At 44.7% G+C, this 23,001-nt stretch overlaps 1 protein-coding gene across 3 annotated transcripts in view; it reads right to left on the bottom strand.

Moving 5' to 3' along the window:
* Positions 1-23,001, bottom strand: part of ESRRB (estrogen related receptor beta) — a 135,589-nt gene that overhangs the window by 4,774 nt on the left and 107,814 nt on the right. For 2 of the 3 annotated variants that reach the window (XM_030240703.2, XM_050975426.1), the window contains exons 5-7: positions 12,633-12,743; positions 11,858-12,019; positions 5,668-5,937 (exon numbers count right to left, since the gene is read on the bottom strand). In XM_030240703.2, coding sequence (XP_030096563.2) covers positions 5,668-5,937; positions 11,858-12,019; positions 12,633-12,743 — 543 coding nt within the window. Of the gene's footprint in view, positions 1-4,666; positions 5,938-11,857; positions 12,020-12,632; positions 12,744-23,001 lie in introns of those variants that run through there. The other variant, XM_050975427.1, reaches the window with a different exon arrangement.

Here is a 23,001-nt window from a genome sequence, read left to right as displayed (position 1 = left end):
GGAGCAATCTCATTAAGAATAATTAACGCTGCTACAGCACTTCATCTGTCTAAACTGCCTAATTGCCGTGCAGCTGCTAAGGGTGTCAGCAAGACAGAAAAGCCCCAGTAGGTCACAACCAGTGTGCCCAGGGGTGTTGCCAGACCCACCTTTGTGCATATGCCACTGCTTTCAGAGACTGCTAGCAGCTGCTCAAGGAGCTTCCTGCTGAAATAAAGGAATCCCACGCCTCCTGCAAGGCCTCTTCCCTTAGGCTGCCAGTCAGATTTCTATGAGCTGTGCAGGGGCTAGCAAGGTTTGCAAGGTTCCTTGGTGTGTCTGTGAAGCAAGGGTAGCTAGCTGGTAAGGACCCAGTCCAGGGCTGAGATAGGGAACCAGATGAAACACAGACTGCTGAACTTGTGGGTAAGTCATGCTGTGAGAGGGCAACACTGAAGAGCAGAGAGGCACAGCATCACCAAAGGTTTTATCCTTTTTCATCTTGCTGATATGTACTTCTTTCCTACAACCATGACAGAGCCAGAGACACTGATGCCTCATACTCACTGTTCAGAGACTTTTAATCAATACTGCACCTATTGATAAAGGTTCCTGCCACAAGGCAACAAATCCAGAAGCAATGGCAAAGAGACAGTGTGGCAAGCACACATGCACACATGTAATTGCACTGCCTACCATCACAGCCTGGGCTTTGCTTTGTGGCAAAGTGGTCTCAGTGTAGTCTCAGCCTACACATAAACACAAATGTGAGGACATGGGTTCCCCAGAGTGACAGCAGTGAAGAGGAGGAAAGCTGACTGAAGTGCCAAAATCTCTCTAGAAAAATGTGTCATCTTCATGGAGAGCACAACACAAATTAGAGACTGTGAATATGGTATGATACATTTATGGTAAAAATGCTATTTATGATGCATGAATTATAAAGTATTACAACAGTTGGGAAAATATTATGTCTAGCAAGAAAGCTGTTTAAGAAGCTGTTCCGAAGGAATGCACTAATTAAGAAAGTATTAAAGGGAAGTATTCCCAAGAAGCCAACTGAAGAACAACTCTTGATACATTTACATTTTTTATCCAAAAATCCAGGCAAAGAAGCTCAGAAGAGGGCTTCTAGGTCATTACAGTGACCTGAGCTAGACATAGAGGTTGGTTCTGAAAAGTAGGGAGTAAGAAGCATGTTGCCAAGTCAGTCTGGCAACTTCTCCCAGACAGGTAGCACCTCTGAAAAATTTCCATACACAATTCAAGAGAAGTGAGTGGGATCTGTTTCCTGCCAAGTCACAGAGGTCATTTTGAAGACTGGAAGTATCAAAAGCTGGAATGTCTTCTATCCTTTCTGCTTAATGTCCTTCTGGCTAGGGGCACAAAGGAGAAGTAATCACAGCCTGTCAGAATTTGCAGATCCCGGTGAGTGCTAGAATTACAGTGTAATGAGCCATGCTTCAGGGTATTGTGGGTGCTCTGCTTTTGGGTACTGATGCTGCTGTACACTAGACAGAATCCCAAAACTGCCCTTCTGCCATCTGGCTTCTTAAGGTGACAAGACTTAACAGCAGTAAATAAGTGTATACAGTGAGAGAAACTGGGGAAATAAAGCTCAAAGCCTGCCCCACACCTGCCACACTCTGCTGAAAGAAGCTCAAAATTGGCAGCTGACTGCAAAAAATAAAACAACATTGCAGGATTAATTTCCTTGCAATCCATCAGTGAACTGGTGTCAATGGCATTGATAAACTGTTAATTACGAAATCAATAGCTATGAATTTTTACAGCTATCAGAGCACTGAGGTGGGGGCAGGCTGCCTGACCATGTCCCTGAGGGTCAGCTGGCCTAGAAGCTGGGCTTCATACCAGGAGCTCTTCTGCAGCACTGCTGGCATGGGGTAGAGGGCAGGTGTGAGAATGGACAAGGCCCACTGCTTCCTCACCTCTGTTCTTGCTGCTTCTGACAATAAGCAGCAACCCATCAGGAACAGGAACCTCACAGGACCCATCAGCACAGAATTTGCTATGTATCCCTTTGCCAGGTCCAGACATTGCTCACTCCATTTTAGCACTAATATGCATTGCAGGAAAAAAAAAAGGGAAATAAATTTCAGGCACTCTGGGATGTCCTAAAATGAATGAATGGGTGCTGTATGCTAACCTAGAGGGCTCTTCAATACATAGGTTGATCAATTTTTTTTTTTTTTCCTAAGGAAAGAGGACCTAGGAATGCTTGAAAATGGACTGCTGACTCTGAAAGGTAACAAATTAGGTCTACATCACCTCTACTCAGTCAAAAAATGGTTGATCATATTTTCTGGGACTTGCCTGCTGCTCTGGGAATTAAGAATTCATCCCTCAGCTCTCTACTAAACAGAGAGATCCCTTGAATTATCTTTGCCAATCCCAGCAGGTGTGTTGTTGGTGTGTCCCACCAAGGACTCAGAGATCAGCCTATTGCCAGCTTCTTCTCTAGTGAAGAGTGAGTGAGCCCCCACTTCTATTTCCATTTATTTGAATTCCTAGAACCAAAGGGTCAGTATACACAGGGCTGCATAAGTCCCTAGAACTTGGATTGCGTGAGCAATTGCATCCAGAATTTATCTGTGTGGGAGGGAAGGCAGAAAGCAGTTTTAGGCAGCACAGGTGTTAATCTAGGTGTTCATCTTTAAGCCCTATCTCTGATCCAAGGGAGTTGAAGCCTGGCCCAAACTGCTTTCCTCCCATTTAAGGAATTGGCTGCTTGCATGCAAGCACACACATGCAGGCTCTGTGTGTTTATATATCGTGTTTATGTCAAAAATACACCAAAAAAAATAACTGGCATTAAAAGAATGTGAAGGTTCAATGTTAAGTTACAACAGAAAAATACACTTGCCCTATTCCAGCTTCCTTACCTGTGTGTCAGGAGAAGCTTTAATTACATGAAAAACAAAATCCCATGCTTCACTTTCCTATGTTTCAATACAAATAACAAAGCAGGATTTTTGTGGATTATGCTTCTACATAGCTACACTTCTAGCTGCACTACGAGAAACCAGTGAAGTCAGACTGATTTTTTCCATCCATCTGAGAACATGCTTTGGCCTGTGCCTCCTAACCCTTACCTTGGTTTCTTTACTCCACAGCACTGGAAATGGAACCCCAAAGCATCTGATGAGTGTTGGTTGTTCTGCTCTGTCTTTGCTCAGTGTTACTGCACTCCTGTGGAGACTGTCTCATAAGGTTTACTCTGGGCTTAGTCCTGAAAGCACAGTGAGCAGCAACAGCAGAGAGTGCTTCTGTTGCACTGTGAAGAACTTGACAGCAGTGTCCAGAGCACAGTGTCCCAGTGTGGCACTTCTCCTGTCACAACTGCTACCTTAGCCCTTCAGCCTCTCTGAGGAGCCCTTCTCCCTGTTTAGTCCTGTGACCCTCCTGGCAGACAGGTTCTTTAACAAGTTGATTGTATCACCCGTAGCCACCATTGCGCAGAGGAGAGAGGCTAGCCTTGGCCATCTGCCCATCCTGCTTCACTGGCAAAGTGAAGGCAGCAATTAAAACTAAAAAAGCACTGTATGAGAAATTGAAAAAGGGAACAAAGTTATGAAGTGCAGAAAAACCATAAGGGAAATGAAGGACATAGGAGGAAAAGCCATGTCTAGAAGGGCTAAGGACAGTAAAGAAGTTTTATAAATATTTAAGGAATAGAAGAAAAATGATCATTTGTAGGAGGGCTCTTTTCAGCTGGAGATGATTAACCTATTAATAGCAGTGCAGAGTAGACAGAAGTCCTCCATGAGTATTTCTGTCTTATTTGGAAAAGAGAAGCTTTATATACCTGTGTTATATGAAGGTGATGAAGACTTCATAATCTGTTGTTTATGCAAGAAGATATTAGAACTATTAGGACAAACTTCACAGAAATCAGCAGAGCTGGATAAATTGGCTTTAAGAGTTCTAAAATTGCTAGCTGGGGGTCATCCAGGTCAGATTAATGATTAGTAAGTCTTGGTATTTTTATGACATTCAAGAAGACTGGAAATGTTCTAATGATGCACATATTTTCCTAGGTCTTACCTGATAATTTCTATGCTAGCTTGATGTGAACCAGGGCAAAAGAAAGGAAAAACTAAAGGTGACATTCAATTAAGACTAATAAGATGTCATTTATAAGACATGTAAATGTGGCACTTAGGGACATAGTTTTGCGTTGGACTTGGCAGTGCTGGCTTAACAGTTGGGAGTGGTGATCTTAAAGGTTTTTTCCATCATAAATGACTCTGTGATTTTACTGCCAGTCAACATGATACTTGAGAAGAGAGGTCTTGTCAAACAAACTTGATTTCATTCTCTGATGAGATTACAAGTTTGGTTGATAAAGTTAAATGCACAGATATAATAGACTTAGGTTTTATAAAGCACTTGGCTTAGGACCACAGGACATTCTCATTAAAAAATTAGCACTATGCAATATCAATAAAGAACACTTTCAATTGATTAGTAACTGGATAGATGACAGATCTCATAGTAGCTATCAGTGGTGAATCATCCCTGAAGAAGGAGTTTTCTCATGGAAATCCACAGGGATCAGTAGAAAAATCAGCTGCTACTCAACATTTTTATCAATGACCTGTAAGGACATTTTTTTTTTCTTCTATATTGCTATTGCAAAGAAGTGGATGGATGGTAAACAGGGACAGAATGGTGTAAAATGGTGAGGCAGCCTTACAGAATCCAGGACCACATCCTTACATTTGAAGTACTAAATCCATAGCTAAGGAACAAAACTATGGAACAGGAAGTTTATCATGACAAGCTCTCAGGTATAAAAAGACCTGGAGTCATAGGACCCAAGTCAACAAAGATCATTCTTTTGAGGCTGAACTCAAGCAAACAAACATTAAGATATGGTACCTGTCTTTTTTTTTTTTTTTTTTTTTTTAACTGAGAGAATGATTAATTATTTGAGTTTTTCTGTAAAGTGGCTTTGGCTAAACACAGATACTGGTTTCAGGGCTGGGCTGCAAGGGTGAATTCTGTGACCTGCATGACGCAAATTTGGCAAAGAGATCTGATATGAAACAATGAGACTCAGGGGATGTAGAGGGAGCCCTTGTTACGCAGTAGCTTTAGCAGTTTCCCTTTCAGATGGGACTCCTGAGCAAATCTGTGTCTGGCTGGCTTTGATACAATGCAGCCTTGTTGGATTGAGGGCTGCAAGCTACATCCACACTGTCTCCCGGTTAAAGGGGGATTCAGTGTCTCTGGTACCTCAACATCTCCAAGACAGGGCCAGGCAGATCCAGACCCACAGCTTTTTGGAATTGGGATGACAGTTTCCTTGTTTGCTGTATCTCACCAACTATGGAGGTAATGCAAGTGTGGCTCCCTTTTCTAAGCTCATGGCACTGGAGTTAGCTTGCTAATGGAAAAGGCCTCCACAGACCCTTTCACTGCTTGAAATCAGCAACCAGTCCATCCCTGTCTGTTCCACTTCCTACTACAGGATCAGAGCACAGCGGGGGCTCTAGCAGCAGTAAGCCTCATTTCTCCCTGCGTTCCAGCTTAGAGTGGAGCTTTGAGAATATTGCATGACACAGGCAGAGATTCTTAGGCAGTAGGCTCTAGTTTCCTCCCAGGTAAAATAACAGCATGAGCCTTGACTGGCTGGTTGCAAGACTGGCTGGGCCAGGGCTGTACCTGAGTTGGCGAGGGCCAGAGCTTTGAGTGTGACAAACTCCTCCTTCTCCACCTTGAGCTTCTTGTAGCGGCGCACCAGTTGTAGGATGGCCAGGTAGAGCTCCAGCAGCCCTGTCAGACGAGAGTGCTCTTCATCCATGATGTAGTCCTCAGCATAGACCAGCTTGTCCTCGTATGGCAGGGAGCGGTACACAATGCCCAGGATGAGAATTTCCATCCAGGCACTCTGCAGAAGGCTCATCTGGTCTCCAAGGGAGAGGTTGGAGAACCCTAACAGGGCAAAAGACAAGCAGGGTCAAATGGGTGTTCAGCAAAGCCTTTAGGAGACTAGGGTCCTTAGTTTCCCTGAGATCCAAACCATGCACTGTTCCCTACTGACCTGCTGCTTTAAAAATACCCCAAACAACTCACTAAAGTGACCCTGTCTTGATAGCAATCAGCACACATGGACCTTACCCTTCTCTTTGTTCCTATGCCCACCCACCACCTCAAAGAGGAATTCTGATGCTTTGATTGCATTTATGGGAGCCCAAGATTGATGACAACCTCTGTTCAATGACCACTGTTTCTTTCATAGCAGCAGCTCTTTTGCACCACATTGCCTTCCTTCTCTTCCTCAGTAGGTCTATATGCAGCCCATTTAGTCTGCCACAGCTGAAAAATGAGCAGAGAAGAGCTCCAGATGACAGAAAAGAGGGCTTCTGATGGGTTAGGAGGGAATGACACAGGCCTGAATTACAAGTATACTACAGTCTCATGTTTTGGCAAAAATGAGAAAAAGTCCTGCCACAATAAAGCACCAAAATGTGTTCAAAAATGAATACATTTGTGAACAGAATCCTCCTCTATTCCTCATCCCACTCTGATTTCCATACCAGCAGTTCTGCCTACAACCCTACCCAGAGTTAAAAATACCTTTGTGGTGTCACTGAAGTACCTAAATCATAGCCAAACCTGGTAGCAACAGAACAAGCCTCTACAATGAACCAAATATTCTTGCCAAATACAGAAAGAGCCTGACAGCCTCACCCTGACAGCTCCAGAGTCCACTTGAGAGGGTGGAGAGGACAAAAAACAGAAGCAATGTCCACCTCAGGGTGGGAAAAAAAAGTGTATGGGAAGGAAAACTGTTATGTCTTCCATACCTGGTACCTTTGAAGGCCAGACCATGAAAGATCCTGGGAGATGGGCACTCTAACAGTCATTACAAACAGGAATGTCAAGCACAGTGCGCTGGTCCTCTCTAGGCAGCTTTTGCCCACCATGGACAAGCAGAAATTGCACTTTTTTTGGCAGCCCCTTGCTTCCAACGGTTCCTAGGGCTGTGAAAGAACGGGACACCCAGGCATGCCTCAGCTGGAAGGGTGATGCTCTACCAGCCTCTCCAGGCAGTTTTCTCCCCAGATGCAAATGAAGCCTTGGGGATCACCAAGAGACCTGTGAACTCATGAGCCTCTATGCAGAAGCCTCCCAGTTCCACTGGCTGCATGCAAAGCTCAGCTGGACTTCTTCATCCCACACCCCACCCTGCTCACAGCTCTTGGCCCCACATCGGGGCTTATGTAGACAGCCACCATGATGATCATTTGATTTCTCTTGTTATCAAGTTGGCAATTAACAAAAGAGCTGATGATTGCTATATTGACTGACTGTGGGATCTCTTTTTCTATCTGCACTATCTCAGGGAAGGGAAGGCAGAAGGGTGGGTTAGTGGTATTTATTTATCTCTACGCCATGTTTTGTGTTTGTGTTGCCAGGGGAAGCAAAGGGTGATAATGGCCTGGCAGCCCTTGGACATCCAATTTCCCTTATCAGGCCACTGAATAGAAAAGAGGCCCCAGGCCACATTAATTAACAGATACCAATCAGCTGTCACGTGCTGTGTGTGCAAGGTCTGAGGGGAGCAGTGGGTGGGAGGGAAGAATCAATAAACCATTGGGGAGGAGTGCCAGAGGGAACAGCTAAAGAGAAGTCCAGGATACTGGGGAGAAGAGCTGCAAATCCAGCTCCATGACTGTGAGAGTGATTCCTGTACAGCACAGCCTGTGCCCCACATAGCCCTGATGAATCCCACCTCTTGCCTGGGCTGGGAGGTGGGTGTCTTGTCCTTTACCTCATCCTTCTGCCCTTTATGTCCTGCACTCAGAACTGTGCTGCTCTGGAATGAAGCCCTCCTGACTCAGTCCAAGTGCAGGCTGCTGCAGCTCCAGTGCTGGGGATCCTGTCTCCACAGCTCTGCCTGCTGCACAGGGAACTGATGAGATTAGCCCTGAGATTAGAGTTCCACTCTTTAGAACTGAGATCTCTCCTTTGGTCATCCCTCTCCTAGCTCTGACCATGGAGATAAGTCCAGCATTTAGGCTGCTGCCTTAAGTCCATTTTCTGGATCAGTCACAAGGCCTTTCTGCGTCTTCATCCCCCCCTGGATTACAAAAGGCATTAGGCCATTGCGTCACTGCAGTCTGCCAACAACATTTCTTTAAGAAATGTTGTTGGCAGACTGCAGTGACGCAATGAAATGTGTCTGAGAAACAGACACATAGCAGAGAAGATCCAGGAGAGGCATGGCTCGTACTTTTCTGCTACAGGCTGAAGTAGAAAAATTTATTTAACTCTAGCAGTAGCCTGTACACACAGCATTTCTATTAATTGTCCTTTCCCAGAGGCTGTTGTGGCAGGTGAGAACAGGAGATACCATATTTTACCCTTTGCCAAGAAGAACAGAAGAGCCAGCTGCAATTGCCCCACCCACCTGGGAAAGTCCCTGGCTAGAAGCACTCCCAGGTAGCCAACAACTCCAGCTCCAGCAGGCAAGTGGGAAGAGGGAGCGCTATGGTGTCAAGCCTGGACTTGAAGTGTCTGACAGAATTGGGACCCTTTTCCTCCAGTGTTCACACATGTGGAGTGCAGGGGCTAAAGAACTGTCCCTGAATCACTGAAGTAAAGGAGAAATCATATAACTCTCTTCATGATGTAAGAGTTGAGATCAGGGAAAGTAAATGTTAATTACACCTGGCCAAAATCACAGGCTTGCCATTTATTATAGGATTGTAACACTGGGGAACCTCTAGTTGTGAAATTTTCTGTCATCTTACTGCTCCCAGGAATTGCTAGAACACAACTGTTTTGCATTCTTGAGCTGTTGAAGGCCCAGCATCCAGAAAATGCCCTTAGTGATCAGTTTCTTGCTGCTTTTCTCAAGTCTGACCCTGAAAGGTGCCTAATCCACCACTGCCCCAAAAGAGAGCTCCTGGCTCCAGCACAGAGATGCATGCATGTTTCCGTCCTTCTCAGGTGCATGTTGAGAAAGGCTGCTTTATTTGCAACAGCTGATGAGACATTCAGATTGGGGGATTTTTTGGTTTTAATTTTTTTATTATTATTTCAGTGGTTTGGCAGTGGGAGCTCCCAGAATTAAAAAAAAAAAAATCACATAATTTGTGGCAAGTGGAGTTCATAATCTGTTAATTTATTATCATTTCTGTCATCCTGGAGGGCCATTAGCAGAGGTAATAAAAGGAGATGTAATTATAGGATCTGAGGCCACTCCAGACACAGCTGCTGTCACTCCACTAGCAATATTTCATTCTGTGCTAGTACTAATGTCTTCCTGGTGAGAACAGCACAACAGCTACCCTGGGAGAGCCTTCATCGTCACCCCTCAAGAGAAGTCCTGTCACCCTGCATCAAAGCAAGAAGAAAAGGAGGATATTGTTCCAAGACAATTTCCATGGGGTGAGAGTGAGTAGTGGGGAGGGGGCCTCATACAGAAGGGAACAACCCCACATTGGCTAAATGTGGCTTTTGAGCTCATGTCTAATAAGGCTATTGAGCTAATAACATTTCCTAAACACGATTAAACATGTTTTATTGTTATCATAGGAAAGTGTGTTTAAGTTTTTCTGATTTTATTTGCTAATACTGTGGGGTAGAAGTTTGTGTTGACACATGGGATCCTTCAGGGCTGGTATGACTTTAATGTCACATCTTTCTTTATTAATTCCAGTGTGAATACAAGGCAGGAATATGTGACTTTTTCTCCTTTCTCCATCCTTCTCTGACGAATAGTTTATGCACAAAGGAAGCAATGTCATGTTTTGCTCAAAATTCTTGGAAGGCAGAAATACAGGGCATAGGTAATTTAGACACCTGGCAGACTCCTGGCCCTGCCCTGCTCTGCCCCCTTGCTGCATAACTCAGTATGTTTCGTACTTGTTGCAGAACTACAGAGTTTTTGTTCCATTTCTATGAACTGTCTTCTATTATCTTTTTTTCTCAGTAATGCTCTCTTATGTAACAATTCTTGAGCTCTCTTGTGCACAGTCCTGTTATAAAATACTCCTGCTGGTCTGAACTGTGCCAGGCTGATTACTGTGGCTGCTACTGTGTTGTAGGGCCTTTGATAGGAGAGGAAAATACACAGAGGAATTTGAGATTATGGCCGGTATGTCCTGATTTCAGAAAGGAGAGGAAAAGCCCCTTTCACAGTGCAGGAGCAATCTCTACTCCTGCTCTGGGACAGTATTGCCAGGATGGAAAACTCTGTAGGAATTGGGCTCTTCCTACAGCCACAAGGTAGGGAACTACAGTAGGGCACTCTGTGTGAACAGACATAGCCAAGGTTAGAGGGATGTATGACAGCACCTCACTGGACAGCCACAGCAGCTAATTGCATTGCATTAAAACCATTCCTGTCAACACACCAGGTATTGGGTTAGTAGAGCAATCCAGGCTGAGTTCTCTAATCACCACTGTAACCCCACTTGTGATGAATCAGCCCCAGATGGATTCCAGCACTAGTGATGGTTATAATCCCTGCAGATGTGGCAGATCTCATGTAAGAAGGGCACCACCAAGATTAACCTCTTCTCAGAAATACTGTCCTGAAAATGTTTCTTCAGACTTTGGAGTACCATCTCATAACAACCCATATTCCATATAGCCCATAAAACCATTAACTCTTGGGTCCCAGGAGAAGCACTCTACAGAAAAAGAGAAGCAGCTGCCAAAAAGCCAAAAGAGGAGCAAGAGAAAGAAACTAAATACATGGGAAAACTAAACTGTCTGATCACATATGTTAAGATGCTTCATCAAAATAAAAAAGAAGAAAGCCAAAAAGCAAAGCAAAACAACACATGGAAGACATAGTCAGCATGCAGTAAATCCTGTGATCCTGTATCAGAGCCTCATATATTCTCCTGACAAAAGGAGGGGGAACAGAAGGCAGGAGATAGCTGAAGTGAGCTGTTTATAAACAGCTTTAGTGAGCTGTTCATAGTGAATTTCTGAAGCAATCTTTGGAAAACAGCCTTGTAAATCCCAAGGATATCCTCTAAGTTCCCTGGCTAGCCTTCTCCACACACAAATCCAACCCATCTGTTTCTGGTGGGGCTGGAGAGAGACTAGAGAGAGGGGTGCATTTTCCCTTCCCATTCTAAATCTGGGAAGAACTCATAACTCAACACTGAGGACCATATCTGCTCCCTCAGCCTCGGACCACCCTACCTGCCGGTGTGGGACACTTGCTATGTCACCCAGTCACACAGACACACACTGCATACAGTCAGTGAGCCTTCCAAGGCCAGTCACACTGCCAATAAGTTGTCCTCATTATTTGTAAACAAAGAAGCCTTGAGTTTCACTGGCAATAGCACATCATCCATTGCAATGGGATTTGTTCTGTCACAAATCCATTAGGACGAGATTTCCTGAGTCTGGACAAGAGTGCCCACTGCTGAGAGGGTGTGTATCTGCCTTGTTATTAGCAATAAAGTCCAGTCACTGCCACAATATTTATTCAGCTATGAACACAACAGACCTAGGTCTTGTTGATGTAGTGCAAGACTATACAAGTCCACCATTCCATCCCTAAGGCTGTTCCCCAAGTGCTTTCACTGGGCCACTCCATGCTAGATATGACAGAGAACTTCATTGTGTCATATCAAACCCTTCTGCATAATCCCAGGGCACACACATGCACAGTGATCAATCTATGCACCTCCATCATAGGCTGCACTGGAGTTCGTTACCAATGAGAGCCATCACTAGCAGTATTTTCCACCCATCCAGCAGTACTTTCCACCCATCACTATAGGAAAAAGTCCTCGTTGAGACCAAAACAGATAGGCACATAGATAAATAACAGCTCCCTTTGCTGCTCATGCTTACACCCTTAAAATTCCCCATTTACCTGGGATGTGCTTTGCCCAGCCAATGATCACCACCAATTCCCTGTCTGCCAGGTCACAGAGGGTTGTCAGGGCTTTGATGTCACTCTCTGGCATGGTTGGATCTGGCATGGCATAAATCTTCTCTGGCTCAGCCACCAGCAAGTGGGAGACGATCTTAGTCACTGCACATTTCAAAGGAGAAGTTGTTGTATCTCTTGTGACATAAGGAGAACCCTCCTATGATAAGACATGACTATAGAGCCCCTAGGACCTCAGTAATGGTTTTGGTCACAACAGGAAACCACACTGCAGCTACACAAGCTGTAGTGATCTGCCTATGACAAACCAGCTCTGCACAGGGATGGCAAAAGCTGTAATGTTGTCAGTCATTGTCTCAGGTAGGTCCACTGAGGGAGAAGGAGGTATAAGCAAAAAGTTGGTAGGATGTGGAAAAGTTTAAAGAGCAATGGGTAGTATTGAAGAGAGTAATAAGCATGGGACTGGTTTTGTTAACATGGCTTGGGTAGTAAATGAAAAGATCAGAATATCACTAAATGGATTTACATAATCTCCTAGGAGAGGTCTGGTGTTTAACCTTATGTACAATGAATGCAGTACCTGAGCTGTACCTAGGCCTGTCTAATTACCTCTACAATACAATTGTAACAAAAAATTCCAGTACTTTTGACTGATACAGGAATTGGAAGTGACAATTGCTACAATGTACTTTTGGGAGACCAGTGAAAAGAAATATAGTGGCAGCTCAGAGGACCAAAATTCAAGACCAGTACATACATGGCTTTTTAGCTGGGGGAGGGATCTGTAAGCTCAGGTAAGTGCTGCTCTCAGAATCCAGTCTCCTTTTGTATTTCTGACGGCCTCCACGGACTCGATCCAGACGAACACCTGCAGGTAAAACCAAAAAGTCCTCATGATTCCTTAGTGCCTTACAGAACCTTGACATGCAAATACTAAAATTTGCTAAGTAAGATGTTCCCCACACTCCAGGCAGCTTCCCTCTCCCTTGAGGGAAGATCTCAGAGATCTCACTTTAGATCTCAGCTGAACCCATAAATCTCAATACCAGCTAGACTGCCTCCAGCTCTAAGCATGCAGCTCTGAGCTTTACTTTTATTCAAAACATTATTGAACACAGAAATTAACCCATTCAAACTCTTGAATCACTCTAAATCTGATGGGCAAATGAAAAGCTTCAGAACTCAATGCCCTCTACATGATCCTACTTTTAAAAAGAAAGACTTTAAATGTTAATCAAGCCAGCAGTTATAAAAAATGAGCTTTTAGATTGCTCTTAAAAATGATAAGTTAAATGTTCTGTGACCTCTCACTGTTTATATTTGAAAAAAGTGACCTATAGCAAACAGATAAAGAACTATGAATTCAACAAAGATGTTTCAGTCTTGATCAAGTAAGGCAACTGTAATAAAAGTAGAATCCAAATAAATAGAAACAACCTTGGCTACAATAAAGCAATGATAAAGACAAAGCAGGGAGACATTGAAGAATTTGTTGCAGCTCTTTCAAAGTACAGTGAAAAAATTCCCAGTGACTGGGAAGTACAAGTGATTGTCACCATGCAAAAAACCATAGCATCATCAATAGACCAGGAACAACAACTAAGTTGTCACATTAGTACAAAATACGATGTTAAAAAGAAACTGTGAAAAAACCCCTACAGATATTTGTGCAGTTGCCTGGTTTTTTCTGAGCAGCCATATGGACTCTGATAATCAGTCTGTGAAATTGGGGTAACTCAGTCTTGCTGGGAGAAACAGCTTTGGAAAAAAAATCTTTCAAGGTAAATGTAGGAGCATTTGATTAGAATAAAATTTTGAATTTACACTATACAACTACTTCCTTAGAAACACACAGGAGTTTACCTAGTCTGATCATGGGAACCAATTATGTGATACACTTACTAATCACATCAAGTCATTAATATTTTGTAATCATACTGCTACATAAACACAAACAACTAAAAGCAAACACTCCACATCAGTTTGAAGTGACACTTTTTGAACAACCAGTACACCTGAAAAAATCTGCAGTCAGCTGGCAAATATTCTACCCTAGAAGGAGGCATGTCTGCCACACTGCATTTCAATGCCATGTTTGCTTACTCTGTCAGGGAAAAGATAAAGCTTTTACTGTGATGCTCACACCAGCCACACCTGCACACCTGAAACCACTACTTGCAACAACATCTAGATCCCGATACTCTTCGTGGCTAGAGCACCAAAACAATTTGACTACCAATTGCCCCCTAAGCAACAAGAATACCAGGCCAGCAACACTCAGTCTGGCAGCAGGATCTCACACTGAGCAGGAGGAGCAGGAATGAGCAGGTGTGGAGCTCTGCACAGCAAGGGAGCTGCTGCTGTGGGTGGCTGCTATGGCAGGACAGCAGGTGTTGAAGATGGAGAGAAAGGTATGAAGCTGATGTAGGTGAACTCAGGTCACACTGAGTTTCCCCTGCCCCATTTTCTATTTCTTACTCTGTATAGAGAATTTATGGACATCTCTAAGTACCATCTTTCTCTTCCACTACATGGTATTGTTTCTGAAAATTATGCTTATTGCTTCTTTTATTTCCATTTCCCGTGGCAGGTAGCCAGTGGGCAAACCTCCTTCCTGGGAGCCCAAACACATTTCAGAGAGCAATTTCAAAAAGGACAGCCAGGGAATCCCAAACCTGAGGTTATCTAGGGAGATCCCTAAGGAACAGCAGTAATAAAATCCTGGATGAAGCAGGAAATTTTCACTTCCATCCATGATTTCTTTCCCTCTATAAATGTGCCCTGGTTTCTTAAGAAGTAGGACTCTATTCCATGCTTTGCTGAATGAATGACAGCTACCTATAAGCCAGGAGAGAAGGGAGGGTCACAAATTTCTGGAACTGCCAGTAAACCAAACAACCAGGTATGAAAAATAAAAGGATCAGGAATACACTGTTAGAAGATTATAGAGGAATGGGCTGCCAAGATTCAGGACTGAATCACATCTTCCCAGGACCCTCCCAGATAAGGATCATAGCTGGGTGCATTCCGTCACACCAGTGGTCAGGGGGAGGGAAAGAGAGAATGCCATTCTCGGCTGTCAGAAACCAACACAGCCCTGCAGGATGCTTTTGCTGTGCAGTTTGCTAAGCAGCGGGAGGGGGAACTAGGAGGAGTAGGAGGAAATGGGGGAAGGAGCCTGTTTCCTCCTCCCAAGGAGAATGCCATCCTCCAGTGCTTGGCAGAGGGATGGCTGCACAGGTTGCAGCAGTATTAGGGACCCTCAATCAGATTATAAGGACACAAGGGACTTAAGTGCATTAAAAAAAGATAAGAAAGACGCAGAGAGATTTACCCTCCATCCCTCCTTCCCCCACTGAGCAGATAGAGGTCTGTTTGCCCAAGGACTTCAGCTTGTTAATTTTGAACAACTGTTTGTCCTCCTCTTGTTCCCCTTCCCTTGTGACACTCCTTGAGGCAAACATTTTCAATCAGCACTTGCAGAGCCACAATTCTACCCTGTCATCATTGCTCCAGCTGCAGAGCTGGTGAACAGGCTGAGCCCCACACCGCACATGCCATCTCCAGCTGCTGAGTGAAGTGACTACAGGGGCTCTGTAGGCTGCAGTGACAGGTACTACAGTAAACAAAAGCATTTCAACCCTTCAGGTCCCTGACTGTGACACTCCAGACATAAGCATCATGGTAAAATCCTTTTTCTAAAGATCTGACAGCCTAATAGGTCATATCTAGATGGAAGGAAAGGGCATGGCCAAAAATCAGTACCTGTGGTATCTAGGCATTCAGGTTAAACCCTGCTGCTCTGCTTGATTTCCTCTGTGGTTGATTTTAAGACAGGCAGGCTGGTTACAGTGCAGCTCTGAGAGGGGCACTAAAGGACAGACATTAAAATGAAGTGGGGAGGTGTGGTGGGTGAGCTCAGAGAAGCAGCATGAAGGAAAACACTATGCAGAGAAGAAATGGACAGGAATGTAAGCTGGGATATGAATGGAAGTGAGAGAATGCAAGGAAAAGAAAGACAAAAGAGAGAGGGCTGGAGCAAAGCTGAGGGGCATGTACACTGTAATCACAAGGGCAGGTAAAACACCACATGTGCAGCCACCTGAGCATTAATTGCAAGGTGCAGCAGCCATGCATGAGATGCAGCTGTCCATACTGAAGACTTACACAGGATTTGGTACTGCAGCCTCACAACAAGACAGCAGCAAAAAAAAACCCTCCTGCACAAGCCCTATGCTCACTTCAATCACAACTGATCAGTTCTAAGGAGAGAAGACACTCATCCTACAAAAATGTCACCTCTACAGGCACTCCTGGACCCCCCTTTGTGTCAGCAGGGAGTTGAGATCAACAGTATAGGACAAAGTTTGGAAAGCACCACCCCTTGATAACTTATCTTGATGGCAGTTCCATCAAATTAAGGCTATCTATTCTGGAAACAAGCCCTTTCCTCCCATTCCCCTGTATAAACTGCTGTTCTTCATTCAATTTTGCTACCTTTTGAGAGACCCTGAATAAAAGTTCTCCTCATCTGACCTAGCTATGGAGCTGACCCTGGTGTACGCCCCAGGGATTGAATTCCAGCTCCCCCACAGCTTGTTCTCAGCTCCCCTGCCTGCCCAAGCCCCTCTGACCTTGCAGGGAGGAGGGCAGGGCCAGGACTTGGGCAGGACTTCTCAGCTCAGCATCCTGCCAGGGCAGGGATGTCAGTTTTCTAAGTGTCCTGTGGGTGCCACTCGTGTTCCAAGCACTCTTGCAGAGAGGTCTGTGCCAGCACCAAGCCTCTGCAGTGGCAGAGCTGATCCGCTGATCGTTCAAGCTCCCTGCACTTCTCTGACATGCCCCTTGGAGAGACGTCTGCCCGACAACTTTGGGATCAGATGTCCCCTTACCGACTTGATAACATCAGGCCTTGGGGTTTTTTTCTTAATGGAAGTAAAATAATTCCATCTTTTTTTAAAAGCTGGACCCAGGCCGAGACTGTCGGAAGTAAAAATAGCCGAGTATGCAGAGGCGACAGCACACAGAGTCAGGTTTAGTTTCTCTTTTATTTTCTGGGGACTAAAAATACCCTTAAAAGCTCTGTGAAGCTAAGCCCTGGCCAGTGGGAAATGCAGTCAAGGCCCAATATCAGCTGTCGTGTCAAATTACCAGCCTCACCTCACTTTCCATCGAGTCCTATCACATGCCCATGGATTGATAGGAACAGAAAGATCTATCTTGCCAAAAGAGCTAACGGAGGAGCCAGGCTACAGGGTTTGCATGGTACAATATGTGTCTAGACCAAGAAGGACACAACCAAAGGGAACACAGGGCAAGTGCTGGCCAGGAAGTAAAAGGGCTGCTTTGCTGAGCTTCCCCAATACACTAGCCAGCTTCTGTGTCCATTGCCCACCTAATCCTTGAGCTGCAGTTTCCACACTGCTCTCCCAGGGTCTGTAGCTAGCAGAACACCTGTCACTGGGAGCTGCAGTCTAAAGTACATGGATTTGTGCTGGCCAAAGAAGCCAGAATGTATAGGCTAAAAGCAGAGAAGAAAGGAAGGGAGAAGGGTTGTATCCAAAGTGTTTCCTACAAAATTTCCCTCTTCCTTTCTACTCTAAACTTCAGGAGAGACATCAGCACGTGGTAATGGGATGAGTGAGCCAGGAGGAGGCCTATCAAGGAAATAGAAAGCAGAAATGACCATTAAAAATCAGTCCTGCAAGATGGAGAAAGAAATAGACTATAGGGAAAAGCAACTCCGCCTAACAGGAATGGAGAGGCTGCAAACTGACTAGGCTCTCTTTTGTTACTCAGATTCCAGCTTGGGAATGAGAAAAGATCCCTTTACACTATTAGGCTCTAGCACTGTGGCTAAAAGAGGCCAGCCCCTAGAGAGTCTTTTGGTAGGTGACTGATGTGATTACCCAAGTCATCTGAAATACAGGAAAGCAACTTGAGGGTCACAAATCAGCACCACCAGAAGAGCCCAGTGACTAGGCTGGTACAGGTGACCAAGGCTGGAGGTTACACTTGCAAAGAGAGGGTGAAGAACTATCCTGGGGATGAGGGAAGTAGAGATGAAAATCTATCTCCTGTATTAGAAGAGCCTACAGAGAAATTAGATCAGTTCAAGTAGGATGCTGCAGCTTCTTCCACCTTTGATGGTTTCAGGGTTATGTTAGTCAGGTAGGAAAGTTTCTTCACTGTCGGGTTGACTGAAGAGTGCCTGGTTGCAGAGAGACAGGTTAGCCCTGTGATACCTGATGATACCTGGTCCCAGAGGCTCTCAGCTGCCTTGGAGAAGTTTCACAAGGTGTCAGCTCCTCACACACAGAAACACAAGCAGCACATCCCAAATGGTTGGTCCAAAGCATACAGAGTCAGGTGGAACCCACACAGCTTCAAACCAGTCCTTCTCCTCTGCCAGTGCCAGCTGCATGGCTGCCAGCTCTGCAGGGCTGTCTGCAGCACTAGCCACTGCTGTCTCTCAAATTTACATATTTCTCCCCATGCTAAGCCCCTCTCCCTTTGCTCCCCTCACTTTGCTCCCTCTGGAAAGTCAGGAATTAGCAAAGGCTTCAAGGACAAATAGGAATAAAGAATACCTCAGTACCTTGTTCTCTGCAACAACTCTCTGCAATAAGCCCCACATCCACATGTTCACCCTGTATCCATGGTCCATGCAAATGTTCTCCTCTGACTGCTTCCCTCCCAGCCCTCCAAACAGTAGGAAGCAGGTCAGCAGCTATATTGGTTATGTCACTCATGGCCACAATACCTGCACAGCAGAGGGCTGAGGGACACTGTGCAAAAGGAACAGATGCAGACACATGCCTGCTAGGAAAAGACCAAGGTTGTCTTTCACAACAGGACCTAAAAGATGACAAAGTCTCAGCCCCATTGATTTTCCAAGACGTAGAACTCAAAAATAAAGCCCCAAAGCAGTGTTTGCTGCCTAGATGAACCTGCAGCCCTAGGTGCGATTTAACTCACCTTACTTTAGACTTTGATAGCTCCTTCTGTGCATCTTGACCCACAACAGAGAAAAAGGCACCTCCACATTCAGCTCACTGGCCAGACACTTACCTGAGGAGGCATCATGACAGATACTCCTCTTCACTGACTACCAAGAGAACCCCTGTGGGGTGAAACCAATGCTATCTCTAGTCCAGTTTTCTGTCTCAGTGTATTTCAGTGGAACAGATTTTGGAACAGGTAGAGGAGCATAAGTATGGATCAAGATCAACAATTTTTGATATGTGACACAATAGAGAAGCCCCCACCACTGCATGGAAAGAGGTCTACTTGTGATGGAGATCCACAGAGGCGAGGGAGTTAGATCCACCTACACAGCATGCTCTGCTTTGTCCAGCCTCTAACAGCAAATCTGCTTGAGCTTTGAAGCATCTCCTCAAGTCCTTACCTCAGCAGTGGCTTTTCTAGTACCAAGAATTACTGTCCACTTCTTATTGACACAGTTGTGCCAGGAAGTTCTGAATAAAGATCCTCTCAGGATACCCTGCAGGCCAAGAGCTGGCTCAGTCTTCAAAGGTGAGTCAGGGGAATGGATTGAGAATCTCAGCAGAGCTGAGTCCCTGGTGCACACAGGTTACCAGAGGCACATGCCTAAAGTTACTGTAGACCAGCGGGGGCATATATTCAATCCCATCCCATTCATTCTTACACTGAAGAATCTTAGCTGCTGTGTTGTCAAAACTGTCTAAAAGCTTCTAGGACAATGGCTGGGTTCTAAAAATCCCAGGATGGTTGTTGCAGTTTGTATCTGCTTCCTCTTTTCTGTACATATTATAAGAGCACTAAGCACAGTTTTGGTGACTGAATACACAAAGTATTTATTACAAACCTATGTAGTGGTGATGCCTCTCTGAACCCACCTAGATGTATATTGATGGAACTTGGACTTCAATGTTTAAAAGAATGGAGATCTAGTTAGGTGTGGTAAGAACCACAAAATTCAAAACGAATGAGAGGAACCAAATTAAACAGATTCATAATCCATTAGATAAGGGAGAAGGTGTAGGGATGGTCCTGGGTGTGCCATTCTTATGTCCAGAAAACAAACACAAAGTGCACTCAGCCCAATGTACAATTTGTGAACAGTCCATCTGCTGGAAGTCTCCTCTTTGGAAAATTACCATCAACCTGCCAAAGCACATGCTCTGTGTCACAACTCATCTCCAGCCACATTGCAAAAGCTCAATTTATGCCTTGGAAAATAGTTGGGTGTGGAAGATAAAGTCATCAAGATGCCACTCACAGCTCCCAGAGATCCCATTTCAATGGACAGGGGGTTGCCTGTCTGTTTTGAAACACAAGGATATTTTAGAGAAAGAAAAATCATTTTTTCATTCTCTTTTTTCATTTGGGTACCTCCAATAGTGATATATCTGGCAGCGGCTAGAGGCAGAATACTCTATAAATACAAAGCCATTAAATTGCACACAGCAGCAACCTGATCTGGGCTACCTTTTAATTTCCTGACATGAGCTGGCCACTAACCCAATTACCCAGGGTCCCCGGAGGAGCCCTCATCCTTCCCAGGAAGCACAAAGCAGGAGCCCAAGCATATTGCAGGGATGTCAGCTGAGCTTTCACTGAAATCAAATATCTTTTTGAGAACACATGGTCTGGAAGTGGGCATGGGGGCAGGAGGGAGAGGCTGCTAGAAGCACTTTGCTCCATTGAGTAATTCTTTCACTTGAAAACAGAAATTAAACACCCTCCATTTGGTTATGTTGCTGAAAAGGAGCTCTGCTGTTGATTCAGTTATCTGGATTTTAGTAGAAGATGAAGGCAAGGTTGTGAGTGGAAGTGGTTTGAAATCGCCAGTGCTTGGAATCCCTTGCTCGGATCCGACATGACCGCATCAAATTTACAGCATCACACAGCCAAGTCTGTCCAGGATGACAGATTTAATTCCTTGTGAAAAATTTATGACATCAGCAGCTGGTAAGGGAAACTGAAGAGTTAGGAATAAACACCAGGGCAATTCCACTGAGTACAGGGTTTCCTAATCTGCCAGGGTCTTGAAGAGGAAATGGATTCAAGCAACATCTTCTTCTGAAATTTGGAGATTACAGTCTCACCATATTGGAAGTGGGAATCACCACCAGCATTCACAGAGATGCAGGCACTAGATAACACAAGGGTTACCAGGTTATTGCAAGTTTTTGGGAGGCAGGGAATTCCCAAAGACACCAGGGAGACAAAGAAAAAGGGAACAGGAAGATGAGCTGAATGAACTTTGTGGCCTTCTTCTGTAGACTCCTCTTGCCTGTTTCACTGCCTGGTGCTGCAGTGTCTGAATCCACACATTCCAGCAAACTTTACATCAGAAATTATATTAGACAGATAGGAGTCCAAGAGCTTGGGAGATTTGTAGCAAAGAAATTTGGGTTCCCTGTTGAATTCAATTTTTGAATGTTCTCTAGCATTTCTTATTGAAATGCACTAGGAGCAAAGGAGCAAAACCTGGGCAAGGAATAGTTGTACCTGAGCTTACCATAGCATAACAGTTTTGGGAAGAAAGAGAGTCATGCAGATAAGATATATCACATGTCTTTACTGGATAATTGCCTAACCTCTCTCTTGCTATTAAAAAGCCTCCCTTTTGTGCGTCCAGATCAAGATTACACATCCTTCTACCTTCCTTCCTTTTATTTGTAGACTTCACCCTCACCACACAACGGTGATTCTTGAGAGCCAGGAGGCAAGGCCAGAGGACAACTTACGTTCAAAGACATTCAGAGTGGGGTAAAACACCTCATACAGGGCAGGTTTCCTATCTGAGGAATCCCCACTCCTGCTTTTAGCTCATGCAGTGCATGTACTCCTGTGAACTCCTATCTTCTGCTTTCTGAAATAAGGTATACCTGGTCTATCACTGGACACATCCCCAGGGTCCTTTCAGTCTTTGCCCTCTTTCTTGGAAGCCATCCAGTGATGTCTGCAAGAAACTGGGCAGAAGCCATTCATACATCCCAGAAAGTTCCCCTTAGGACTCAGTCATGAGCAGGACTCTGAGGAGACAAGTCTCAGCACTGGCAGGGAGCAGAGGACAACTTCAGCAACATAATACACATTACTTCCATTAAGAAGGAAAATAAGACTCAAAGGCTGGGGGAATAATCAATGGCATTTTAATGCCCGGATGAGATTTTTTTTACAGACATTTTCTTTGCTCTGTGGTTTTCTGCTGTGATGTGATTCAATTGTATGTGCATGCACTTCATGAAAAGCATTTCATGACCCAGCTTTGCTTCCTTTTCGGAACTGTTTATGCTCCACGTGGGTCTCTGCAGATATGCCAGCACAGAACAGGGAACAACACAGCTTTAGAAACAATACAATCCTTTGAAGAAAAAGTTCTGCAGAGCTTCCACAAGAGCAAAGGGCCTAACAACCAGACAACAGCCAGTCTATTCTCTTTGGTGTGGCATGGCTTGATATGTCTAATATCTGTCTCGTCGTCTTGCCTGTCTGTCATTTCCAGCCAAAGATGAGCTCTGTAATGAGAGGCCTTGATGTTTCATTGCAATTCACCTGTTGTCCCCATCTCACTTCTGATGATCTCAGAACATTTCCCTTTCATGGGCAGTACTGCATTTATGTGACAAGGTTTTTGTAGCAGGAGACTGCAGGGGCGGTTTCCGTGAGAAGACATCAGAAACTGCCCCTATGTCCACTCCAGACAGCTCCAAAACGGACCCACCACTGCCCAAAGCTCAGCAATGCTGGTGGTGCTTCTCTGATAACAAATTCAAGAAGGGTAAAAGCAGCTGAGAGAGAGGCATGAGAAAATACTAAAGAAACAGTCCTATAGATACCAAGGTCAGAGAAGAGGAGTTGCCGCAGGTTCTGGAGGACCTGGGGTACCACAGGTTCAGAGAGGCAGCAGAGGTGTGGAGGGCAAAGATGTGAGGTCATGTTTAACCAGCCAATCAATGTCCAAAATGAAACCTCTAAGCCCACATACACAAGCATCTTGTCATCTGAAATTACATCTGCCTCTTGAAGAAAAACAAATTGCTGTAGAACAGAAAGGTTATGGGTGGCTAGAGCACGAATGGCAAGGGAATATTCTTCCTAAAACTGACAAGGTATACTGAGTTTTTAAAAGA

This window comes from Serinus canaria, chromosome 5 (assembly GCF_022539315.1).
Source record: "Serinus canaria isolate serCan28SL12 chromosome 5, serCan2020, whole genome shotgun sequence".
In the NCBI taxonomy this organism is placed as follows: Eukaryota; Metazoa; Chordata; class Aves; order Passeriformes; family Fringillidae; genus Serinus; species Serinus canaria.
This window is presented reverse-complemented; position numbering and strand designations above follow the sequence as displayed.